This window comes from Argentina anserina, chromosome 5 (genome assembly GCF_933775445.1).
Source record: "Argentina anserina chromosome 5, drPotAnse1.1, whole genome shotgun sequence".
NCBI lineage: Eukaryota > Viridiplantae > Streptophyta > Magnoliopsida > Rosales > Rosaceae > Argentina > Argentina anserina.
The window spans coordinates 25,165,079-25,190,243 of NC_065876.1; the positions used below are offsets into that span (position 1 = coordinate 25,165,079).

General features: G+C 38.6%; 2 protein-coding genes across 4 annotated transcripts in view; one reads left to right on the forward strand and one right to left on the reverse strand.

The window, feature by feature from the left end:
* The first annotated feature begins 11,972 nt into the window (after window positions 1-11,972).
* On the forward strand, window positions 11,973-13,655 carry LOC126796403 (UDP-glycosyltransferase 91C1). The gene has a single exon (XM_050523230.1). It carries the CDS (start codon window positions 12,051-12,053, stop codon window positions 13,455-13,457), a length of 1,407 nt encoding a protein of 468 aa, XP_050379187.1. The 5' UTR covers window positions 11,973-12,050; the 3' UTR covers window positions 13,458-13,655.
* Window positions 13,656-17,958: 4,303 nt separating this feature from the next.
* LOC126796390 (BEACH domain-containing protein B) overlaps window positions 17,959-25,165 on the reverse strand; it is a 33,250-nt gene continuing 26,043 nt past the window's right edge. For 2 of the 3 annotated variants that reach the window (XM_050523217.1, XM_050523216.1), the window contains exons 32-41: window positions 24,836-25,165; window positions 24,287-24,739; window positions 24,161-24,207; window positions 23,754-23,847; window positions 22,816-23,022; window positions 20,891-21,016; window positions 20,442-20,813; window positions 20,114-20,345; window positions 18,838-19,596; window positions 17,959-18,642 (exon numbers count right to left, since the gene is read on the reverse strand). In XM_050523217.1, coding sequence (XP_050379174.1) covers window positions 18,905-19,596; window positions 20,114-20,345; window positions 20,442-20,813; window positions 20,891-21,016; window positions 22,816-23,022; window positions 23,754-23,847; window positions 24,161-24,207; window positions 24,287-24,739; window positions 24,836-25,165 — 2,553 coding nt within the window. In that variant the 3' untranslated portion in view covers window positions 17,959-18,642; window positions 18,838-18,904. The remainder of the gene's footprint in view (window positions 18,643-18,837; window positions 19,597-20,113; window positions 20,346-20,441; window positions 20,814-20,890; window positions 21,017-22,815; window positions 23,023-23,753; window positions 23,848-24,160; window positions 24,208-24,286; window positions 24,740-24,835) is intronic. The other variant, XM_050523218.1, reaches the window with a different exon arrangement.

Consider the following 25,165-nt stretch of genomic DNA (forward strand, 5'->3'; position numbering starts at 1 on the left):
GTGTTCCTTGGCCCATCTTTGATCTCTTGGAAGTCAAAACGTCAGAAGACTGTTTCTTTATCATCAGCAGAGGCAGAATATCATGCAATGACAGACACATGTTGTGAATTGACTTGGTTACGGTGTTTGCTTAAAGACTTGGGATTGTTACATCGTGAACCAGCTTATTTGTATTGTGATAACAAGGCAGCTCTGCATATCGCAGCCAACCCCGTATTTCATGAGCGAACTAGACACATCGAGATGGATTGTCACTTCATTAGAGACAAGATTCTAGATGGCTCTGTAGTTACCAGGTATGTCAGTTCAACTCATCAGCTTACTGATCTCTTCACTAAGCCCTTGTGGAAAGATCACTTTGTTCCTATGACGCGCAAGTTGGGCGTTCAAAATATTCACTCTCCAACTTCAGGGGGAGTGTTAGGAAATAAATCTGTCATATCTTTTGTATTGATGTAGAATAATTTGTACAGATTGTGTATTATCAATAGCTTTCTTTTCTTGTACTATAGATATCAATCAGTTCCTGATCTCTAGCATCGGAACATCTTTATACTGTAATTAGTCCTATATAAAGGATACCAGTTTGTATCAATGAAATTCAATCCACTCAGTCGTATCTTCTTCTTTTCAAGACCCCCTAGCTTCTTAAATTGTCCAATTAAAATTCATTATTTATGTTAATTGTACCTTATTTCATGCTAAATTTTATTAATGAACCCCTCCTAGATTAGCAAAATAACATCTTATTACAAAAAGTTAAGAGAGCTTATATTAATACCTTCTAAAACAACACTTAGACCTCTCTTTTTTCCCAAGTTTATTTTGATTTTTTCAACGCATGTGAAATTACCAAAAAGACATATAAGAGTGAAAAATGACAAAAAAAACAAGAGAATTATCAACTTGCCTATTTAAAAATAGTGAATATAAATGATTTTTTCCTTTTTCGTCAATTCATTATTTATGTATTTATTTCAGAAAATCCTAATTCGGAATAATAAATTGAATAAGATGATGTAATTACTTTCATTTTTTTATTATTAAAAATATAATAAATAACATTATAATCTTCATGTATCAATTGAAAAACTACATAGAATTTTTTAGAAACGTCAGGTAGGACCTAAGAAAAAAAATTGTTTAATAGATATTAGAATTTTTCGTGTTGATTTACTATTTGATAAGTTTCAAATCAATGAATGAAAAAACAGAACGATATTATAAATTATAAATTTAGTAGTGAAAGAGAAAATTAATTTGAGAATATGGATTATGTAATTATTAAGAATTTTTTGAGTTATTTATAATAATTGAATAAAATTAGAATTGGAACAATATTAATTATGAGTATTTTCGAAAAAGTATGGAGGTATATATAACATTTTAAGTATTTGTAAAAATAAAATGGAGGCTTACAAAGTGAAGAGGTCCAAATACCGTTTTTAGAGGTATGAATAGTGTTGATACCTGTTTTTCCACAATCCCAAAACCAAGGCTTGACATGCAAAGGTCCGGGTCAATGATCCTAAAGTCACATCAAGCTTAATATCAAGCCTAGTGTAGATTAAACAAGTCATGCAATTATTGTAGACCCAAGCTATGATTTAGGGCTTACACGAGGGGTCGTGGTTTGGAAGGTAACCGATCTTTGAGGCCCATCGTCGAAATACAATACATAAGCAAATTTTGGGCTTAGGAATCAAAATTCATGCATTATGTGACTTTAAATTTGACATTTGGGCTAGTAGATAAAGATATTTCGACCCAATAAAGCCAAAACTCATTTCTGACCCAAAACCCATCATATGACCCATGGCCCATACCCATTTGAACTGCCTCTTCTTGAATGGGTAAACACATTCTATTCTTTAAAACCGTTGGGACAGGTGTTCAGCCAATTCTAGCAACACCAGAGAATCAAAAAGAAGTAATCACGCACAAATCCTCCAAAATCTCTTCGATTTCATGACCGTACAATCCATTAGAGCGTGATTGAGGGGGTTTTGAAAACCAAAGCTTGAGCAACGCCGGTCTATCTCTTTGTCACCACCACCCCTATATGTTGAACGAATCTCTCCGGCGAGATGAAGAGGAATCCCAAGAACCACCAGTCCTCGAGGTTCCTTTTCTCTTCTCAGCGTCACTATAAAGAGGGAGGTATCCGCTGCACAATCCAACCGATCCCAACCCAGAAAAACCTAAAAGCTTCAAGCAAGGGAGCAAACTTTATCTTTCTTATCCAAACCATTACCCACCTCACCTTAATCATCACCCAAATCATGCAATCATATCTCTACTGAACTCCCAAGCATCTAGCTCCCATACCACACCTATAAGTTTCATTATTGTGAGTTTGATATGCTGCTTTTACAATCGAGTTCGTCATGACAGAGCTGTTCTTGGGTCTTCCCTGGATTGGCTTTGGGCCTAGCCGCTCTGCTCTAAAACACCCACTTACATTTTGCGACTTCACTGGAGAGGCTAGGCTTTGATTAGTGAAAATGGCTCCGTCATGAAGAAAGAGGAATAACAGCATGCTATCGCAAGAACCAATCCAACCAGAGGGTTCTCAAGCACCAGGTCGGTTAGTGAAGGCACTGTCAAGAATCTCTCCTAACTTTGCTTACTCAGTTCATGCAGTCCTTCAGTTAATTCAAGCTTGCTCAAGTTATTCACAATTGATGTTTGATACAAGTAACAGGGGCTCAGCTTCTAGCATCATTCACAATTGTTATGCCTTTTGTTTTACTGTCGATTCTTCAACTCTATGCAAGCCATGCGTGCACCTCAAAAGCTTATTCTTCTTATATATATAGCCATAACTCTGCAGTCTCGATTACATGCTTGATACCAAAAACTAGATGTCAAAGAGGAAGAGTTCTTGCTTCAAATTCTTTTCTCCACATCAAGAACTAGAATCTTCACTGCCTTAGTTGAAAGTGCTAATTCAAGAAATCTTTGTTACAAGATATTTCTCACATCAGAAATTTTTAGTGCCTTACTAAAGTTTTAAACATCTTAGCCGAATCACTGTTGTTAAAGGCAGAACTTAAATTTAATTTTTGTGTGCTGTTATGAGTTATGACATATACTCTATTAGTCTTACATATTGTTCTGTTATTGGGGTAGCTTTCACTGCAGTATGGTGCAGTATGGTTAGAGGAGACACAACAGGCTTAGCATATAGTTTGTCTATTATGCTCAGAGCGAACAAGCAAATATAGTTCTCATGCACAAGCGTTCATGCTCTTGGATAGCTGCGGTAAAACTGTTTGTAACTCAAAGACTAGTATATAATGCAAGAGTTTGTAGCTGTAAAAGCTTATTTATTGAATAACCAGACTGTGGCTTATATAGCCATTACAAACAGGAATGATTCAAAGATGCATCCACGATTTACAAGACTATATCGTGGCTAGGATAAAGGAAGAACAATTCAAAACAAACAACTACTCCCTACAAACCAGGGTTATTCAACATAAACACAACAAACTTAATCCATGAGTTGCTAGGACTTGGTCAGTAAGTAACCAAAATTCTAACAAACCCTCTCTTAAACTGAACTGCCATTCAAGCAGTCAGTTTACCTCATGAACATAGCACATACCCAGCAGCTCCCTCATCTTCAAGAATGCATCTAACTTCAAAGGTTTAGTCATTATGTTAGCCAACTGATCTTTAGAGCCACAATGCACCAAATCCACTACACCATCTCTGCTCAAGTCTCGAAGAAAATGAAACCTGATATCTATGTGTTTACTTCTTCCATGCATGACAGGGTTCTTTGAGAGCTTAATAGCTGAACTATTATCACAGTGAATAAAACACCTTTTCTGACTGAGACCAAGCTTCTCAAGAATTCGCAACATCCATGCACTTTGACAAGCACAAGAAGCAGCTGATATGAACTCAGCTTCTGTAGTGGAAAGTGTTACTACTGGCTACTTTTTTGAACTCCAAGCTATAGTTCCAGAACTTAATTTAAACACATAACCTGAAGTGCTCTTGCGGTCCTCAGTGTCTCCTGCATAGTCACTATCAGATAAAGCAACCAACTGTTCTTCTCCTTTATTCTTGTAGAGTACTCCCAAATCAGTTGTTCCCTTTAGATACCTGAAGACTCTTTTCACTGCTGCTTGATGTAACTCAGTAGGAGCTTCCATATAACGACTTATAAGACTCACTGCATACATGAGATCAAGTATGGTGGCAGTCAAGTACATAAGACTACCCACCATTTTCTTGAAAGTAGTAGAATCCACCTTTACACCACCTTCATCCTTCGTGAGTTTGCAACCAGGTTCAATGGGAGTCCTAACCGGGTTGCACTCTTCCATTTTGAACCTTTCAAGCACCTCATTGGCATATCTTTTCTGACTAATGAAAATCCCACCTGAGCCTTGCATAATTTCTACTCCAAGAAAGTATTTCATTCTTCCAAGATCGGACATGTCAAACTCCTGCATCATTGACCTCTTGAACTCTTCAAACATCTCCTCATTGTTCCCGGTAAAGATGAGGTCATCTACATACACACTGACTATAAGTATAGCTCCATCTTCCCCACACTTCACGAAGAGAGTATGTTCACTTGAGCACCTCTCAAAGCCTTCATTGAGAAAATATGACTCAATTTTGCTAAACCAAGCACGTGGGGCTTGCTTGAGCCCATACAATGCTTTCTTGAGCTTATACACCTTGTTCTCAGCACCCTTTACCTCATACCCTCTTGGTTGCTCAATGAACACCTCTTCATTGATCTCTCCATGTAGAAAGGCACTTTTCACATCAAGCTAATACACCAACCAATCTCTACTTGCTGCAAGTGCAAAAATCACTTTAATAGTATCCCATCGAGCAACATGAGCAAATATCTCATTGTAATCAACCCCATGTTGTTGAGTGTACCCTTTTGCCACCAACTGAGCTTTGCATTTGTCTACCTCACCTTTCTCATTCAGCTTGGTCTTGAAGAGCCACTTAACACCTACTTTCTTTAGGCAACTCAGTTAATTCCCAAGTCTCATTCCTCTTAATAGCCTGAATCTCCAAGTTCATTGCATCTCTCCATTTTGAGCTCTTGATAGCTTCTTCAAAAGTAACAGGATCATTTGCTGAAGTGAACATGACAAGCTGTTGGATCAGACCCTCCCTGGACAGGCCTTCACCACTCACATAGTCTTCCATCCAATCTGGTCTTCTTCTAACCCTCCCCTGGATCAGTGTACTCACATTAATTTCACCTGAGTCAGTAGATGTGGATGAACTTGAGCCACCACTACCACCCTGTGCATTATGTCCTTCAATATCACCTTCTTCCACGGTTGGACCCCCTTCTTCTTCTACTTCTTCTTCTATAGTTACTTCATTCTCTTCAGTGTCACCCCATTCTAACACATCACCAATAGCTTCTTCTTTTGTTTTGCTCCAACTCTATTTTTCTTCCTCTTCAAACACAACATCACGACTTATGACAATCTTCTTTGCCGCCGGATCATACATTATGTAAGTCTTGGATTCTTCACTGACACCCAGAAACACACACCTGAAGCTCTTGTCATCAAGTTTCTTTCTTTTGACATCTGGAATGTGAACATGACCTACACACCCGAATACTTTGAAATAGTGAACTGAAGGTTTGTATCCACTCCAAGCTTCTTCAGGGGTCATATCTTTCACTGCTAATGTAGGACAACGATTGAGGACATGCACCGCCCAATTGACAGCTTCCGACCAGTACTCTTTTGGAACTTCTTTATCAGTGAGCATACAACGTACCATGTTCATTAGGGTTCAGTTTCTTCTCTCTGCAACTCCATTCTGTTGTGGAGAATAAGCTGCAGTGAGTTGTCTACTAATCCCATTTGAACTACAAAACTTGTTAAACTCCAAAGAGGTGAATTCCCCTCCTCGATCAGTACGTAAACAACATATGAAGTTCCCTGTTTCTTTCTCTACCACACTTTTGAAACTTTTGAAACTTTTGAACATAGTAAGCGCTTCTGACTTAGCATGCAAGAAATATGTCCACATCTTACGGCTATAATCATCTATGAACGTAACTATGTACCTCTTGTGGCTGTTTGATTCAGGAGTGATCGGGCCATAAATGTCGGAGTGTACAAGTTGTAAAGGTTGAGTAGCTCTCCACCTGCCCTTCTTTGGAAATGGATCACGATGTTGTTTGCCGGTCACACACTCTATGCACAACTTGGAGGAAGATTTGAGAATTGGTAAGCCGTTGACTAGATTTCTGTATGCCAATGTTCTCAACCCTTTCATGTGCAAATGCCCAAATCTCCTGTGCCATAGACTTGTGTTTGTATCCTCAGAAGTCATCTGAAAACACGTTGATCCTGTAGGTATAGAACCTGTAGGTATAGAAGTAAGCAACACGAATATTCTATTTGCTGACATGTTTGTTTGCATGATCAAACCTCTTGTTGGATGAAAGATCTTACATGCACCATGTTGAATTAAGATGGCTAACTTCTTCTCTTGGAGCTGACCAATGCTAAGTAGATTATTTTTGAGCTCAGGAATATAGTATACCTCAGTGATTACTTGAGTTGTCTCTTGAACTTGCATTCTGATGCTCCCCTTCCCCATGACACTCATCTTTGTGTTGTTGCCAAGCTTCACCATATGCCTGAATGTCTCATCAAGCTCAATGAACCATTGCTTATCACCACTCATGTGATTACTGCATCCAGAATCCAAGAACCATACATCTTCTCTCTTTGACCGGTTCACCTCTACATAAGCCATTAGCAACATCTCCTCACTCTCATCAAGTTCAGCATAGTTATCATTCTTCTCCCAGCTAGGACACTCATACTGAAAGTGTCCTAGCTTGTGACACCTGTAACACTCCACGGTTTCCTTGTTGAAATCTCCTCTTCCTCTTCCACGACCTCTGCCCCTAAAAGCTCCACGTCCTCTTCCTCTACTGCTTCCCTCTCCATTGGTGATCTTTAAAGCTTGCTCTTCCCTTGAAACTCCATTGCTTCGATTCAATCTTTGTTCATGCACCAAAAGACTACTTTGCAGTTCTTCCAAAGTCATTGAGTCTAGATCATTTGATTCTTCTATGGAGCAAGCCACATAATCGAATCTAGGAGTTAATGATCTCATAATCTTTTTTACAATGTCAACTTGTGACATGTTTTCTCCACCATTCATCTTCAACTTGTTCACCAAGGTAAGTGTACGAGCAATGTACTTGTCCACCTTTTCTCCTTCTCTCATTTGAAGCACTTCAAAGTCTCTCTTCAAGGCTTGTCTGTGTGCACGCTTCACTCGGTTTGTGCCTTGATATTTCTGCTTCATGGAGTCCCAAATGCTCTTGGAACTCGACTTATTAAGTATGGTTTCCATGATAGTCCTATGGATGGCTTGGAAGAGGAAGTTCTTGACTTTGAGATCATCCTCCTTCAGCTGCTCCACTCTTTGACGCAGCTCTTCCTCTCTCTTTCTCTGTGCCTCAATTTGTTGTCTTCCCTCAGCCACGACTGAAGAGAAGGTTGCAACCTGTTGATCCACCTGTGCTGTGGTAGGGATGCCTTCATCCACAAGCCTCCATAGCTTCCTTTGACGCAGGAAGTTCTCCATCAACATAGACCAATGGTCATAGTACCCATCGAAGATAGGTACGGACACAAGGGCTGAACTACCTTCAGCTAGCAATTTCAATTGCGCAGCACTACTCTCAGCCATCGACACTCTCTCGTCTTTCACTCTTTTGTTCTTCACTCACACTCATGCCCGTTTCAGGGCTCTGATACCACTGTTTGTAACTCAAAGACTCTAGTATAGAATACAAGAGTTTGTAGTTGTAAAAGTTATTTATTGAATAACCAAACTGTGGCTTATATAGCCATTACAAACAGGAATGATTCAAAGATGCATCCACGATTTACAAGACTATATCGTGGCTAGGATAAAGGAAGAACAATTCAAAACAAACAACTACTCCCTACAAACCAGGGTTATTCAACAGAAACACAACAAACTTAATCCATGAGCTGCTAGGACTTGGTCAGTAAGCAACCAGAATTCTAACAAAAACACCCCGCGAGTATGGTTAGCACAACAATTGAAGTCGTGCAAACAAGCTTGATAAACAATAGTGGTGCTTGTGATGTATGCTTATTTAGATCCATATTCTAATTCATGCCAATAGACTTGGGGGCTGAGGGAGGTAGATTCAACTCTCCACCACCACAAGATATATTCATGCCAGGATGAAAATTTCATCCATTTAGTTATTATGTTCAAGCCCTCAAGAGAAGCATTTATAAATTACACCACCAAATCTTTCAATCCCATTATCATACCCAAGAAATTGCTACAAGTCCCATTATATCTTACAAACTTCCTCATTACAAGTCTCATCAAACCAAAATAGATTATGCCACAGCTAAAACCTCCATTCCAATGGTCAAATACATATTCATTTTTCTTTCACATACATATATGTTCCAAGTCCAGACAGAGTCAAAATTCTTTTAACAAGTCTTTCTCAAGCCAATGTTTGTACTTATTTTATCCATCCTTCGAGTTTATGGGGCTTGTCCGATACAAAGTTTTGTTTCCTAAATTAGATGCCTGATTTCCACACTCTGATCAGTGCAGTAATGATCTCAGCTTCAAAAGTATCCAATTAAATCTCATAAGCTAAAATTCATTTCTTCTTTGCCAGCCAGAGGTTCAACACCATAGCCTCACCTGCATGCCACAGCCAAATCACTGCTTGGTCAAGACAAATCCAAGTTTCAAATTTGCAAAAAAACAAAAACAAAAACAAAAACAAAAATCTAAATCAAAAGCCATACCGATGTTTGTAATTGTGTAATCATTTGTAGTGCTGCACCGACATGCCAGTTCTCTTAGGATGAAAGCCCTTCTTTTTATCATCTAATGATGCCAATCAAATGCCAACAGATTCAATAAAGGCAATCATGCTCCACTCTAAACATGTGTTCTATAACCAAACATTTCCGAACAATTTGGCAGCAACCTCATCCCCAAATTAGTGGCTTACCTCAGTTGTTTTGCTTCAATAATATCATCACCAATCAACCAGGTCCTTATTACCTTGAGACCTTCATCCTCTTTTACTACTTTGCACAAGCAAGTAAGCTGCACCTTTCATGTTGAAGATCACCAAACCTATGCTGCTATGTCAAAGATATGGCAACTCTGTAGATCACTGCTTGAGAGAAGAAGAATATAATGATTCTTGCAAAAACATATACAGCAAATCAGAACAACGAATTTAAGCATCATGTCAGACCAAGTAATTCAAGCATTCTAAGCATTGTTCTCATTTTTACCGTGCACATTTCAGAAAACAAGTGCACTGCTAAGTAAAGCAATTCGAAGGCAAGCAAACCAGTGAAAGCAGTTATTCAACAAACCAAATACCTCATCATGCGAAGCTTTATTTTTCTAAGTAACCAAGCACCCAAACACTAACCAGATACTTAGTCAGCTTTATACATGTGTATAACCCAAGCCAGCCTTGTGGGTATCATTACAAAATTTTCTTAACTTACTATTACACAAGTTTATCCATTCAAGCTTTCATGTCACACAAAACAAAACGCCAGCCAATCCATTCATGCTCTTTTCCAAACCTCATTTTCCCAACTACATTAGAGTATGCAAAAATATTTGGTCCGGCCAAACCATCATGGTACTGTATGCAATACTCAATGATCTAATATGGGTCACTGAATTTTTTAAATAGAAATTCATTCATGTGATCATCTTATCTTGTACTTCATGCATCGATCTTCTCCTCTGTGTTGTGTACAATATCAATAAGCTAATACCTCTAAAGCTTTTGTGGAAGTCATAATCATGGACATGCGATAATCAGGTACTGCGTCCATCCAATCCTAAAGTCAAGAAGACATGCATTCTAAGTTTTTCTCCAAGCCAACGCTAGCCTGTACACTTTTATTTGTATTCTGGATTATTTCTTCCTCCCCACAGCTCCAGATCATGTCTCAACACTTAAGTTTTTCTATAGACAAAACTTCTACTGCAAAATAAATACTAAACATTTTTACTCAGTGCCTACCGAACCATTTCACTTCCTAGACTTGGCCAAATCCTCTATTACTGTAGTATACCATGCTTATCCAGAGAAATTGACAAAAGCAGTTCCTCAAATGTCGTCTAATGCTCCCGCCTCCCAGTATCCTATATTTGTCGTCTAATGCTCCCAGTATCCTATATTTGACGATTACTACATGCTTAGAAACTCGAGGACTGAGTTTTAAAGAAAAAAAGAAGAGAATTCCAACTCTTAGTCACCACAATATATGCTCATGCTTACATCATACTTGAACATTTAACTACTGGTTACTGCAGTCAAGCCTTGTTTAGCAAAGCATTCATAGCTTTATAAATCCTTTACTACTATACCAAAATCATTCCATAGCCTCATCACAAGCCTCCTCAAACTAAACCAAAGTATGCTAGAGCCATAATTCCTATTGTAGTAAGTAAAATTCTTTTTACGTCTACTCAAGCCTGATGTTAACTCGTACCAAAACAGAGCCAAAGCTTACTACAGTAACCAAAACCTCACCTGTAACGCAAATTGATCCTTAAGCTCTTTCAGCAGAAAGCATAGCTCAGTATTGAATCAAATTCACTACCCCAAACCTTCTTGAAACCTAAGTATTTTCCTTTAGAACTAAAAACTTCCTTTGCAGATTATTGTTCCACCCTACAGAAAACAGAAGATATATAAAAATCACAGTATGACATGAAAAGCAAGAAAACTTTGATTATGTGAACCATATACTTTGTAGGTTGCCCTCCTTTATTTGAGTTGCAATTGAACCTCCTGCAAAACAATAAGAATAAATTTCAGTTTACCTTCCTAAATTTTACATCCAAAATCAGTTCACTTATTAAATTTTTATTTTAATCAGTTCACCTCCTATACTTTCAAATAACATTAAAGAATGACAAAATTTAGATTTTCTTGGTTAAAATCTGATAAAAAACTATCAAAGAAGGTTTCAAATCATATATGCAAGACCAAAACAAATTCCTAATAATTTTACAACAACACTAAAGCTTTAAAATTAGGTTTCGTAGCATAATTATCAATATAATCTATATAAAAAAATCTGAATTTTGTTCTTCTTTGATGTCATTTGAAAATATAGGGAGTGAACTGATTATTTAAATACAAATTTAAAGGATAAACTGATTTTTGGTGTAAAGTTTATAAGAGTAAACTGAAATTAATTCATATAATAAACATTATAACGGATGATCGTTAGCGGCACTTGTGAGGGAGTAGGGAGCAACGTCGTTGTGTCTGAGTGTCTGACGGCTGCGAGATTAATGTTTGGGTGTCTAGTTTTTTGGGTGCCCTTAGCAAACAAGACTAGACCTTTCTCTGGGTCTTCTCTTGGGTTTGAGCCTCCTTCTTGGCATGACTCTTGCATTGTCGGGCGGGGGTTCATCATAGAAATTGCTAGATTTGTAAGTTTCAAAAAATTTAGTAATTTTGTATATTTCGATTTTAACGTAGCACGTGGTAAAATGTTATGATGTTGTCTCATACATACAATCAATACAATGCTTTCAATCTTTTTGTTCAAAAAACAGATTTACAGATTCAAATCCGATTCGTCCAGAAACTCTTACTCATGCTAGCTAGCTAGTGACTGACTCTCTTGGCATATATTTCGTCATCCACTACGTAACTTCTCTAAATTAGTATTACACTTTGTCCGATAGTTATCCTAGTCTCCATACCACCAGTACCCATCAGCTCTTCTTTCATGACCAAATTGTTCATTAGTGCCCAGTGCCCACCTTTCACCGTATATTCGTCGACTCTGAAAACAAATTAATATTAATAAACATTCCGCATATTTGGACGGCCATCGTATCCAAGCGCGCGCGCTCTCTCTCTCTCTCTCTCTCTCTCTCTCTCTCTCTCTCGTATATTAAACTTGGCAGTTGGCACCCACAAAAACAACCAAAGGTGCAAAACTTCATTAGCTCAGTTAACTATGGAGGACGTGAAGCAGTCCAATACTGGCTCTTTACACTTGGTGGTGTTTCCATGGCTGGCCATGGGTCATCTCATACCCTTCTTCCACCTCTCCAAGCTCATAGCTCAAAAGGGTCACAAAGTCTCCTTCATCTCCACCCCAAGAAACCTCCACAGACTTCCCAAACTACCCCCACGCTCCCCCCTCTCCTCTCTCATCACTCTCGTCCCTCTTCCTCTGCCCCGCGTTGAGAACCTCCCGGACGACGCCGAGTCCTCCAACGACTTGCCGTACAGCAAGCAGCAATTACTAAAAAGGGCCTTCGACTTGCTGGAATTACCCCTGGCCGCTTTTCTCGAGTCCTCGTCTCCCGACTGGGTCGTCTACGACTACGCCTCTCACTGGCTTCCCCCACTCGCGGCCAAGCTCGGCATCCCACGCGCCTACTTCTGCTGCTTCAGCGCCGCGTGTATGGCTTTCCTTGGCCCGCCGTCGTTGTTGATCGACGGTCACGATGCGAGGACCAAGACCGAGGATTTCACGGTGGTCCCGCCGTGGATTCCGTTCAAAACGGACATGGCGTTCCGGTACCACGAGGTTGCCAAGTACGTGCACGACAACGTGTACGGTACGCCCGATACGGTGCGATTTGGGGTCGCCGTGAGGGACAGCGACGTCGTTTTGATGAGAAGCTCGGATGAGTTCGAGATTGAGTGGTTCGAGTTGCTCAGAGAGCTTTACGGGAGGAACAAACCGGTTCTTCCGGTTGGGTTTTTGCCGCCACCGGTGGATGAGGAACCGACACGTGTCAAGGATTGGTTGGACAAGCAGCAAGTTAACTTGGTGGTATACGTGGCACTAGGGACTGAGGCGACTCTGAGTCAACAAGAACTCACCGAGTTGGCTCTAGGGTTGGAGCTGTCCGGGTTACCCTTCTTTTGGGTGTTGAGAGACCCGCCCGAGTCGACTCAGTCGGTGTCGGAGATGTTACCGGAAGGGTTTGTGGAGCGAGTTAAGGACCGAGGGATGGTACATTTTGGTTGGGCGCCTCAAGTGTGGATACTGAGTCATGACTCGGTAGGCGGGTTCTTGACACATTGCGGTTGGAACTCGATGATCGAAGGGTTAGGGTTTGGGAGGGTGTTGATACTATTTCCCATGTTGAATGATCAAGGGCTAAATGCTAGGCTGGCGAACAATAAGGGGCTCGGGGTGGAGGTACCTCGGAACGAGCTAGACGGGTCATTTACGCGTGACTCAGTGGCCGAGTGTGTGAGGTCGGCAATGGTTGATGACTCCGGCGAGATGGTAAGAAAGAGGGTCATGGAAATGAAGAGTACGTTCGGAGACAGAAATAGGAACGGTCGACTAGAGAACGAGTTCATAAGTTTTCTCGAGGAGAATATGCCGAAGAGACTAGCTTAAAATGAAAGTATACACGAGAAAAACTACATGATAATGGAAAATCAAGGCCTTCCGAGTTTTATTTTATGATCGTTTTTTGTGGAGAAATTTTAAATACACTCCATTAGCCTCTTAATACACACTTTTTTTAATAAGATATATAGTACGTAAAATGACTAAAATATACATATTATTAGAATGGAACAAATGACGCAATACATAGACCTACATGTAGAAATTACTACATGTAGAAATTACATCTTCTTCATCGTAGACTATAACTTATATATTAGTTGTTATTATATATTTTTATTGTAACAATTCTTAATTTTTTTTCTTATATGATTGCAAGACATGTTGCATATTTTTGTTCGATTTAGATTGATGTTGGAGTTATAACAACAATATTTTTCCATTTAATTATTAATTCGCAATGATCATTTGAATATTTTTTGGCAAAAACTAATGAAACGTATGATTTAAAAATAGGGCTTCTTATAAAAAAAGTCAATTTTGACACATGAAATGAGAAAATAGCACCTAAGTTTTGAAAATTAGAAAAAAGTCCAAGTTCTTAAAATTCCTAAAGCGTTGCCCATAATATTGTAAATATTTACACCTGTGCCATTCTCTACAACCATTATCTCAAAAAAAAAAACCTCATATCGGTGGTGCGAGAGCCTAGAGGACGATACAGCGGAGGAGGTCCTTATTTGGCGGCGATGTCTGGGATATTGGTGGGGACGAAGGGGATCGCGTTTGGGTTTGGCATAGAGAGAGATCTGGTTCTTACTAATGAAAGGGAGACGTGAGGTCCATGCTGGTAGCCTCCAAGCACCGCGCCACCGTCTTCAATCTTCTGGCCTATATTTTTCTTCTGCTCGTGGTTTGGCTTCCATTGCAAACAAATCTCCGTCGTCCATGCACCTCCTCAACGTGTTTCCTCATTCCTCTCGCACCAGGACGATGACAACGACACCGCCGCAATTCCTCATCTGCGGCGCCTAGTGCAAAGGTCTAATCTGGGACTGAGAAGGGGGGAGTGAGACCGGCGCGCGTGTAGCAGAGAAATTACTTTGGTGCCCAGAGTAGAATTCCATCTCCAAATCCAAATTAATTAGCCACCAGTCTTAAATCCCTCCCCGCTGCCGAAGCTTTTCGAGACCATTTACAATTTCTATCATTTTGTCATTAAAAATCACACCACTTGTCATACTACCCGTCACAAAACAATGTTGGTGTGACTGATAGTGTGACAATTAGTTTACCTGTCACACTAAATTTGTGTTGTGACAGATAGTTTGATAGGTAGTGTGACAGATATTGTGATTTGCCGAGATAAATGATAATATATGTGAAATTCAAGATCACATAACAGTGGACAAGGTTCGTTATTTCTAGTCATTCTTCTTCTTCTTTTTCTTTTTCTTCTTCTTGTCACAACATAGTCACATAAATAGTGTGACATCGGTTGTGATAGGTAGTGTGACAGAGAGTGTGATAGGCAGTGTGACATCGGATGTAATAGGTAGTGTGACAGCGAGTGTGACAATAAGTGTGACAATTAGTGCGATAAGTAGTGTGACCGGGGGTGTGACATGTAATGTGATAGGTTGTGTGACAGCGGGTGTGACAGCAGGTGTGAGGTGTGACAAAAGGAGTGACAACGGGTGTGATAAGTAGTGTGACATGCCAAAAATAAATGTCTAAATATGTAAAATTATATTCTAATTAAAAGGAGATTGGTATGAGTATGCTCATAAATGAAGAGAATACCTAGAATTAGGGAACATTGAGCTCGGATTTCACCGAAATTGCTTAGACCACTGTCATTGACCGCGGTAACCCCTTGCGAGGGTTGCTACGCCTTGTACAGTGGTCGGTTCAGAGTGGGTATGGTATCAAAAGAAAGATGGGAGAGAGATCTTTTCAATGGTACAAGCACTCAAATCCATCGCCTGACGAAAAGTTATGGCTGGAACTAGAAGAAGGAAAAAAAAAAGATGAAGAAAAGACAAACAGTCCGGAAAAATATTTAAAAAGTAACTATTTTCTAATTTTGTTCTAAACTTGTTGACTATTTCTAATTTCCAATTAATTGAGATAACTTTTTTATAAATGAAAAATAAGTGGTGACTTTTTTTTATAATTTAAAGTGAAAAATGATACTTTTTTCTAATTTGTCCTTAAAAATATTACAAAAAAAAAATAGATATAGAATACTTATATCAAATAATATGATAATTAATGATTTTTTGATTCTTTAGAATAAGGGCATTTTGGGCACTTTAGAATGTGTATTTAGTGAAAAAATAATTTAGTTGGTAGTGTATTAAGTAGGGGTGGCTTAAGAGATTAGTGGAGTGTATTTAAAACTTATCTTTTTTGTTAGTTTTACAATCTTTTTGTGGGGTTCTCATAAAAAAGTCAATTTCACCTAAGATAATCACCTTAATTATAAAATAATCACCTAGGATTTCAATATTTACAAGATAATCACTTTATTAATTCTATTATACCGTTGCCACTGGAATTAGCAACAATTACAGATTGCCACTATCTAATTCTCCCCTCTTTCTCAACAAGTCTGAGATTTCTCCCAATCTACTCTCTCTCTCTCTCTCTACTTGTGATGCGTCGACGACCTCACCGCAGAATCCCAAACGCAAACGCCGACGCCGTTATCCACAACAAGTTCCTGACACTAATTAACGAAGCCCATTCCTTCGAAAAATGCCACTGACTTGGACAAAATCGCGGCTTTTGCATTTTCTCCAATTTTACCGTCCTAGATACAGTCTTTAACAACCTCGCTCGGATTCCCTTTGATCGATCTGATTCGTCAGGGAATCAATCGTTGATTTGCCGGAATTGATGGCTCCATGCACCGCCAAGAGATCACATTCCCGACATGTTTCGCTAGAGAGCCACCGACGCGCTGACCTCGAGTGAAGCTGGGAAGCTTCACTACCGTCCCCATCTTGACATTAGATATTAGACATTTTTTTTTAGAAAATTGCTGTCACACTAGCTATCACATTACCTATCACACTACCTGTCACACAAATTTTCTACTGTGATAGATAGTGTGATAGGTAATGTGATAGGTAATGTGATAGGCAATGTGATAGCTAATGTGATAACAAGTATGATGTGTAGTGGTAATGTAATAGGTAGTGTCGCTGGAGTTGTGACATCACATTATTGTCGATATTTGGATCATATGAGTTGATTTGAGAAATTCAAGATCACATAATAGACAAAGGTTCGTTATTTACTAGTCTTTTTTTTTCTTCTACTTCTTCTTCTTATCACAACATAGTCACATAAAACAGTGTGACAGCGGGTGTGATAGTGTGTGTGACAGCCAATGTGTCAGCGAGTGTGATAGGTAGTGTGAAAATAAGTGTGATAACAGGTGTGACAGCGGGTGTGATAGGTAGTGTGACAAAGGGTGTGATAGTAGGTGTGACAGACATTCTGATTGGCGGTGTCTGTACTACAACATAAAGTGTCAATATGTATTAGTTCAAGATCACAAAAGTTTGTTATTTCTAGTCATTTTCTTCATCATCATCATCATCTTCTTCTTATTCCTTTTCTTTTTCTTTTCACAACATAGTCACACAAAAACGGTGTGACAGTTAGTGTGATGGGTATTGTGACAGGAGTTGTGACAAGTAGTGTGACATGGGTTGTGACAGATTGTGTGACAGAGGTTGTGATAGGTAGTGTGACATGGGGTGTGACAGCGAGTGTGATAGGTAGTGTGACAGAGGTTGTGACAAATAGTGTGATAGGGGGTGTGACAGATTGTGTGACAGCGGGTGAGATAGGTAGTGTGACAGCGGGTGTGACTGAGATTGTGACAGATAGTGTAACAGTTAGTGTAAATAGATAGTGTGACAGGTTCTGTGACATTATGTGTGATAGCGGTTGTGACGTAAGTGTGACAGTATCTGTGACAGGAAGTGTGACATGCCGAGAGGAAATATGCGAAATTTTGTTAAAAATCAAATGAGATTGGTATAAGTATTCTCAGGATGAAGAGAATAACTAAAATTAGGGAACCTTGAACTTCGGTTTCGCCGGAATTGCTTAGAGCACCGCCATCGATGGCGAAAACCCTTTGCGATGGTTGTTGTGCCTTGTACGGTTGGTCGATTCGGAGTGGGTAGTATATCAAATGAAAATCTGGAATTAGAAAAATAAGAAAAATAAATTAAAAAATGAGAAAGGACATAACAGTACATAAAATATTTTTAAAATGACATTTTCTAATTTTATTGACCTTTTTATAATTTCCACTAAAATATGATTAATATTTTATAATTAATTTATAAATAGTAATTTTTTTTCTAATATAAGTTGAGAGATGATACTTTTTTTTCTGTCTCAACAAGTTATTTTCCATAAATTGGGGTACGACGGATGCTACAAGCACACCAAAAAATGCAAACAGTTGTCACCTTGAATTATTGAAATCAAGTGATCAACAAAAATATCCTGATGCAATATCAAATGCTACCATAAAGGCATAAACACATGAATTCAAATATTTACATTGAAATTCACTATTTTCTGAGGGCAAAAGTTACTCAATGCTGATTCCGCAATCCCTGTTTAAGTGCATTTTCTTAAGAGGTTTATGTCTACAGTTCACCAAGTGTACCACAGAAAAAGAACAATGTGGTTGCCATTTACTTCAGACTATAAAAATGGCAATGCAGCCTATCTATACAAGATTGGAGGAATAAACACTTCTTTCGAACTAGCGAAAAATCAGAGTAGCAAGTTGACTCTGATTAATACACAACTCATGTAAATCTAACCTAGCGATAACATCATGTACATGGATATGCTTACCTGAAGGTATACATGAGTATCCTACGCTGTAAAATGGTACAGAAAGGTTAACATCACCAGTTTTTAGCTCTGCATGGGTTAAATCAATATGAAGTGGAGCTTAAACAGCCTCAAAACTGTGCAAGTAATTCTTGTGGAGCTGCATGTATCCTCAATTGTTTGGTAAAATCTGAAGGAGGCAAAAGCAAATAGAAAGGAGTCCGAGTTCTGGGCCCTGGGATGTCATAGACATGGCTGGAATTCTGAAATCACTTTCACAGACTCCTATATTCAATGGTGGGAAGACAATATGTGGAACTTCTCTTCAACAACGTTGATGGTAAGACCTATGCACATATTGCTGAATACAAGCAATGTTTAAATCAGGAACTCATATTGACCAAAAAAAGAAAATTCAGGATATTAATTAGTAATATGCATTCCACAGGACAAACAATCAGCTAAAAAAATACATCTACACCATAAGAATTATTGCAGACATTAAACTAACCAAACAACAAAAAGGGACGACTTGTAGGCGTTTGCTACAACATACCTGGGATTAATATCATTGATCATAACATCAGCTGCGACTTCAAGAGCAAAGGAAGAATCTATCCTGTTCAAGAAGGCTTGGATTTTGAACTTCGAGGAAGGTTACCTTTGCGGTGCTGAGGGTTTTCAATAGAATACACAAGAAGGGAACCTTCTTTTGTTCCAGCTAAGAAGCATTCTTCTGGGGTCACTGTTAGAGATGTTATGATCTTTCCAGCTCCATTATATTTCTTAATGACCTCAAGTGAATTCATGGATCGTACAACTATTTGTCCATGGTCACCGGCACAGACCAAAAATTCACCACACCCACTCAACTCAACACAGTTGAGGCGGCCATTGGATTCAGAAGAAGCAAGATGTTTACCGTTAATTGAGTACAGATGCAAACTGAGATCATCATCAGCGTAAAACACTATCCTTCCATGCCGAGAAGCGGCAAGCTTTGACAACGCACATCCAGATGGATGTCTCAAGGATCTTACATATCTTCCATTCTGCAGTGTATGAAAAACACATGTTCCATCTTTCGATCCACTGATAACTATGTCAAGCTCCGCGCTGATATATAAGCATGTGATTATATCATCATGTCCACACAGTATACGGAAAGGGGTTTCGACAACGACATAATCTTTTCGGGGTAGCTCTGTCTGTATATTACGAGGTCTCTTTTCTTGTGTTCTACCTCGGTAAACTTCCCATACCATGATCGTAGTGTCATAACTCCCAGTTGCAAGATAGCTTCCATCAGATGTTACTGCAGCATAATCATTTAGCAGCTCAGAAAAATACTTGAAGACAAGCATGAACTATTCTCATGATGCATCTGAACAGGTACAAACAAATAAAGGACATCTGGCCTATGAATATAAAAGATTATATTACTCCTTTCCACTCTTTCCTTTATTTATACACAAATAAATTTTTTTATTTATAATAAACAATAATTAATATGCCGACCTCTTAAAATCAGACTGCCCTTCTATGCAATCATCCTGCAGTTAAACACTAGATATGTAAACTTTTAAAGAGCATGGGGACTGTGGCTATAGTTCGAAAGCAACACATTTTTTTATATTCTTTTTCGGGAAATTCAATTTACCCCCCAATGGTACTGCCCATTTGCAACTGACAACCTTAGAAAGCTCCATCTCCCTCCCTGGGTTCTATTATATTACATTTGCTTAAATTGGGATGACGCATGTTTTCTTTCACCTCATATGTACACACATGTTTCATTAAAGATACTTTTGTCTTCCCATTGTGAAAAATACCTGCCACACAACTGACCACATCCCTATGCTGTCTGATGCTTTGCACAATTCTGCCATCATTTAAGGATATAACCTGAAAACTATTTTCCCAATTGCCACATGAGATCAAAAAGTTCTCCGCTGCTGTTTGCATTGTTGCGAAGCATTGCGGTCCAAGTTCAACATTTTCAGCAGAAGGACTCCCAATTTTACGGGGAGAAAGGACATCAGAACCAATGCCAAAAGAAGGATCCTGTATTATTATAATGGACGGTAAAGTAAGCATACGCACGAGACTAAACAATATAAGAACACAGTCCAATGATCCAAGAAAGAACTAAAGCTGAACCTGGGAGCCAGAGAAGGTAAAATTTCCGCCAGATTGCAGTGAGGATGTCAACCACATCTTGACTGACAAGGTGAGCCCCTGGTTTACAACAACAATATTCGAGTCCACTGTACGAATATACAATGACGACGACCTTGGTTGACTTGCACTATTAACAATGGAAGTCATGTTAATAGAACCAGGTGCAAACCGCAGAGGATGAGCAATTGGAATGGGCGGTCCTCTTCTTGGGTGTTTTTTACGGAAAATCTGAATGGGTGTTTGCCCAAAATTTGCAATTTGGTCTTCAATTGCTGATCTTTGTAAATCGTCGTCCATAGTGTCCAGATCAACAGCGCCTTCATACGTCAAGTAATAAAATATATTTGCTGCCTGTAATTATAACATTTATCATGAGCACAGTAAACTTGCCTAAATTAACAATGATGAACTTGCAGGTTCACATGTACCTCTACTGCAGGTTTTCCACGCTGTTTGTAACCAAATACCAAATCTATCCAATGGTGCAGATTAGAGCTAACATATTCACTTTCAAGAGCCTCTCTGTTCTTGTTAACAAATTCTTCAGGTGAGCCCTGCACCAAAAGTTAGTTCGAGTTGTCTCAAAGAACCAAAAGAAAATAATGCATACACAACGGTATAGTAAAATCCATCTCTATGTCATTCAAAATAGGCAGGGAGCAGGGTGGAGAAAGAAAGAAATAACATAAAGCTCAAATCTTGGACAAAATTCTTTTCTGAGGTTATCACATTAATGAATGACAGAAATTGTTACCCAGGCTTCAAGATGCAAATGTAATAACCCAACAAGTGGGCACCTATCTAAGCAACATAACCGAGTTGCCGCGTTTGTGTGTTCACAGTTCTGGTGCTTCTGTACTTATGCTGAGATGGGAGTATCTTATGCCAGATGGCAGGTAACTATGTACATGAACAGCAAGTATAACTACAAATTGTGAAGCGAGAACACTGTTTACTGTTTATATTTTTCGCAAAATTGATAGCTAAATTAAAAAAAAAACACCGTGGCAAGTTATGCTGCTGGTAAGCAGTATGTTCTACAAAATATATTCTAGTAAGCAATTAGCATGATATGCTTCCACTGGGTTTCATAATATTAAGGAAAAGTGCAACTTTTGGGTCTTCCAATAGAAGTGGATTCCTAACAAAGCAACACTAATAAGCTGAAATATATTTTGGTCTTTGAAATTTACCAAAATCCATTTGTTCAGTGGTTCAATTAAAAAACTGTTTGCAGGAGCTAGTGGATTGTGACATTTTCCAGTAACATGGGACTACATGTAATTAGTTTTTCCGAACCTAGACATGTACTGACGTGTTTTGCCATTTACTTTAACCTAAAGTGATAAGCTTCAACTTGTTCTTAGTTTTTTCTATTGTGTGATTGTTTGTAGCTGACTCCGTAAAGTAGATAAGCTCAAGCCAGCTTATATTAATGTCGTGACTGGTTGATGAAAAGGAAAATGGCTCCTATCAAACACAGTAGACCAGTTAAGGTACTCGTACATCTTCAGTTCCAGAAATCTCATTACCCCTGCTGGTTGGCTGGCTAAACATTTCTCATGCCACTCAGTTATTGGTCACCGAAGATATGGTTGCATCCCGAACTTTCAGGCCTAATTAAAAAAACTGACATTACACCAACTTAGATTTTTGGCCAAGCCAACTATAATTCTATGACTTCCAGATTAAAGGGTAAATGACAAGAATTCATATGGGGTTCTACCAATCAAAGAAGGCTAAAAGACATCACAGAACATTAAGGCCTCTTATTCTACTTTCTTTTAACTTAACCAAGGACATGATTCAAAATGGTGAAGGCCAAATTACTTGGATTCAAATTTTTAGCAATACTTTTTCTTAGCAATAACTCCAGGAAAATAAAAAACAAACACTATCCCTCCCTTCTATCCATCAAAGCCCATACAAAAATAATTTGCAAATTTACCTTGAAATACCGTCAAATACATAAGTTCCAATGAGAACTTACCTCACATGTTGTTACGTGAACGATAATATATCACCAGAATTTTATTTGAAAGGACTTGAAATGTTATTAAAACGTAAGAGTAAAGGTGAGTTGAACAAAGGAATCTAACTATCCATCAATGTGGATTAGATATCACCTGTCCAACTATCGAATCAAGAACATAAACTACTACCATATATTCATTGGGCCAGTCTACTGTTTGAACAAAAGGAGGAAATGCATGCTGTGCAACGATTCTAGTAATTTTGCTTTATGTTTCCTATGTATCAAAATCAAAACATAACATGAACCCAAACAAATGCCCTCCTGAGGACAGACATTATCTCTGCTACAAAACAGATAGTTTGAGGAAACATCACATACCTTGGCCCAGGGAGGGAGACAAACATCCCCAATAGGTTCACCATCTTGTTTCACTCCTAAATGATAGGAGTTTGAATTCAAAAGAAACTCTGGCATATAAAAGAACTCAGGTATTAACTCCTTTACATCACTTGTATTAGAAAGGCAGTTCTGATAAGTTGACTCAATGCTTTGAAAGAGACGATCCGCATGGTCAAATTTACCACCCTGACAACAAGCAACAAGTGAAATATGGAATCAGTACAGTTAATGACACAACAATATGACCAAATGAACATCTCATAAACCAATAAGATTCAATCATTCAAACATCAGCAAGAGAGGTTGACATTTATCATACAGCATATATCACATGCTGATATTTCTTATGTTCTCATGTCACAGACATGTGTCGTTTTAGATGCATTTAGTAGTCGCTCGTTAAAACCACCATTGTGCACTGAAATGTGTCCCATACACACGCATCACAGTAAATAAAGGACATAATCCAAGCTTGCAGCACCAGTGGTATATTTGCAATGCAGCGGCAGAACATCATGTTCTGAAATGTCTAAATATAATTAGCCATCCCCTTAATTATAAACTAGTTCCTCCTAAATGTTGTGTGATTGTTCACTTTCATTTTGTTTCTCTTCTTTCACTTTGGGAAAATTCTATCGAAAATCAAAGCAAGAATAAAAAGAAGTGGGGGCGACAAAAAAAGCAAGGGGTAGTTTAAGAGGTAGTGAATAATTAAATTATTTTTGAAAGTCAAAGGTCAAAGTTGATCGCATAAAATCTTGGTTTGTTGAGTGTAAACGAGATTTTCTAAAAAAGAAACAAGTTTAGAGGACAAAGGAGTCACCTAGTTGTGATACAATGAAAGATAATTTGATCTAATTGAAAGACTTGTAGCGGATATTAAGAGGCTTAAAGAGAGATATTGCACCGAAAATTACCTGCAGATTGCGATGGAGAGAAGTAAAGGGCTCTAATCTGAGAAGGTAATAAAGCACTATCCCCATGCTTGAATAATGAGACCCATAGTAGAAACTGCAAAAATTAACAAGTAATGTTCCACGTGAGATAAATCAGAAAAGACCCATTGTTGGGCTTCTACTTCAGGGTATTTTAGAGACTACAGCTTATCCTCCATATTAGTAGGTTGGAATACAATTATAGTTTAGTCTATCTAGGTAGTTTGCCCAACTTTTCTTCCATGAGGACTCCTTCTCGACCGTTTTGTATTTTACTTTTCATGATCTTTCAATAAAAACCATTTCTTTTCAAAGAAGGGAGAAACAAATTCAGAAAACACCACTCATGGGACTTCCAAAACGACCAGTTTGTCAGCCATGTATCTTACCTAGGTATATCTGGATCAGTAAAGCTACAATATCTATCTTCAAACACCTGCATCAAAAGAACATATTTGTTAACATAAGGATTTTTATTTCCATAGCCTACAAATTGTCACATCTACCAAACCAACCTCAAATCGTTTTGAATCAAGTGCTCCCACTGGTTTTGAAAGATCCCGAAAGGTTGACGACTTGTTGAAATCAAGAACCTCCGAGGAATAATCAGCCAAGACCCAAGGAAAAACAGGATATTGCGTCAAATCATTATAAGACCTTCCAGCCAATGTGTTAAGGATCATTAGATATTCAAAATTTGTCACATCCCTTCGCCTCCAGCTCTCTCGGGCGGCTTCTGCCATTTCCAAGGATACACGTCTATCAACAAATGAAATAGCTCCACTTTTGTCCCTACCACTACCTTTTGGAAACAAATATTCGTTCCTGGTAGCAACTATCAAAGTTCCAATATCTTTTGCATCCTTCTGTGATGCAAAATTTAAAAATATTGGTGCAGCTGAATCGCTGAAGAAGATCTCTATTGCGGTGTAACGAAGCAGATAACGAGTCCAAGAAACAGATTTGATCTATACCAACCATAAGGAGACAAGAGAAAACAGAAATTGAATTAGATTTTCCACAAAGATGCCAAAGTAAAGATAAAATGGACTTTGTTTCCTCACCTTGCCCATATTCCATCTCCTATAGCGTTTAATATTTTTCAGGTCCTTTCTTTTGAGAACATTTTCACTTATAGCCTCAAACTTATCAATCATACTGCCCTTTGCAGCATCCAAACCAAAGCATATTGGTTGTTTTATAAATTTCTGCTTTTGATCAGATTTGGTCAGATCGTAATTGCTTGAAGCAGGGAAATTTCTGAAAATTGATGATCCTCCAGTACCTTCAACCAAAAATTCACCAAAGAAATGCAAGACATTTTTCATGACCGCCAAATGTCCAGCTAATTTTCTTTTTGAGGACACAAGCACACAAGGAACTGATGTAAGAAC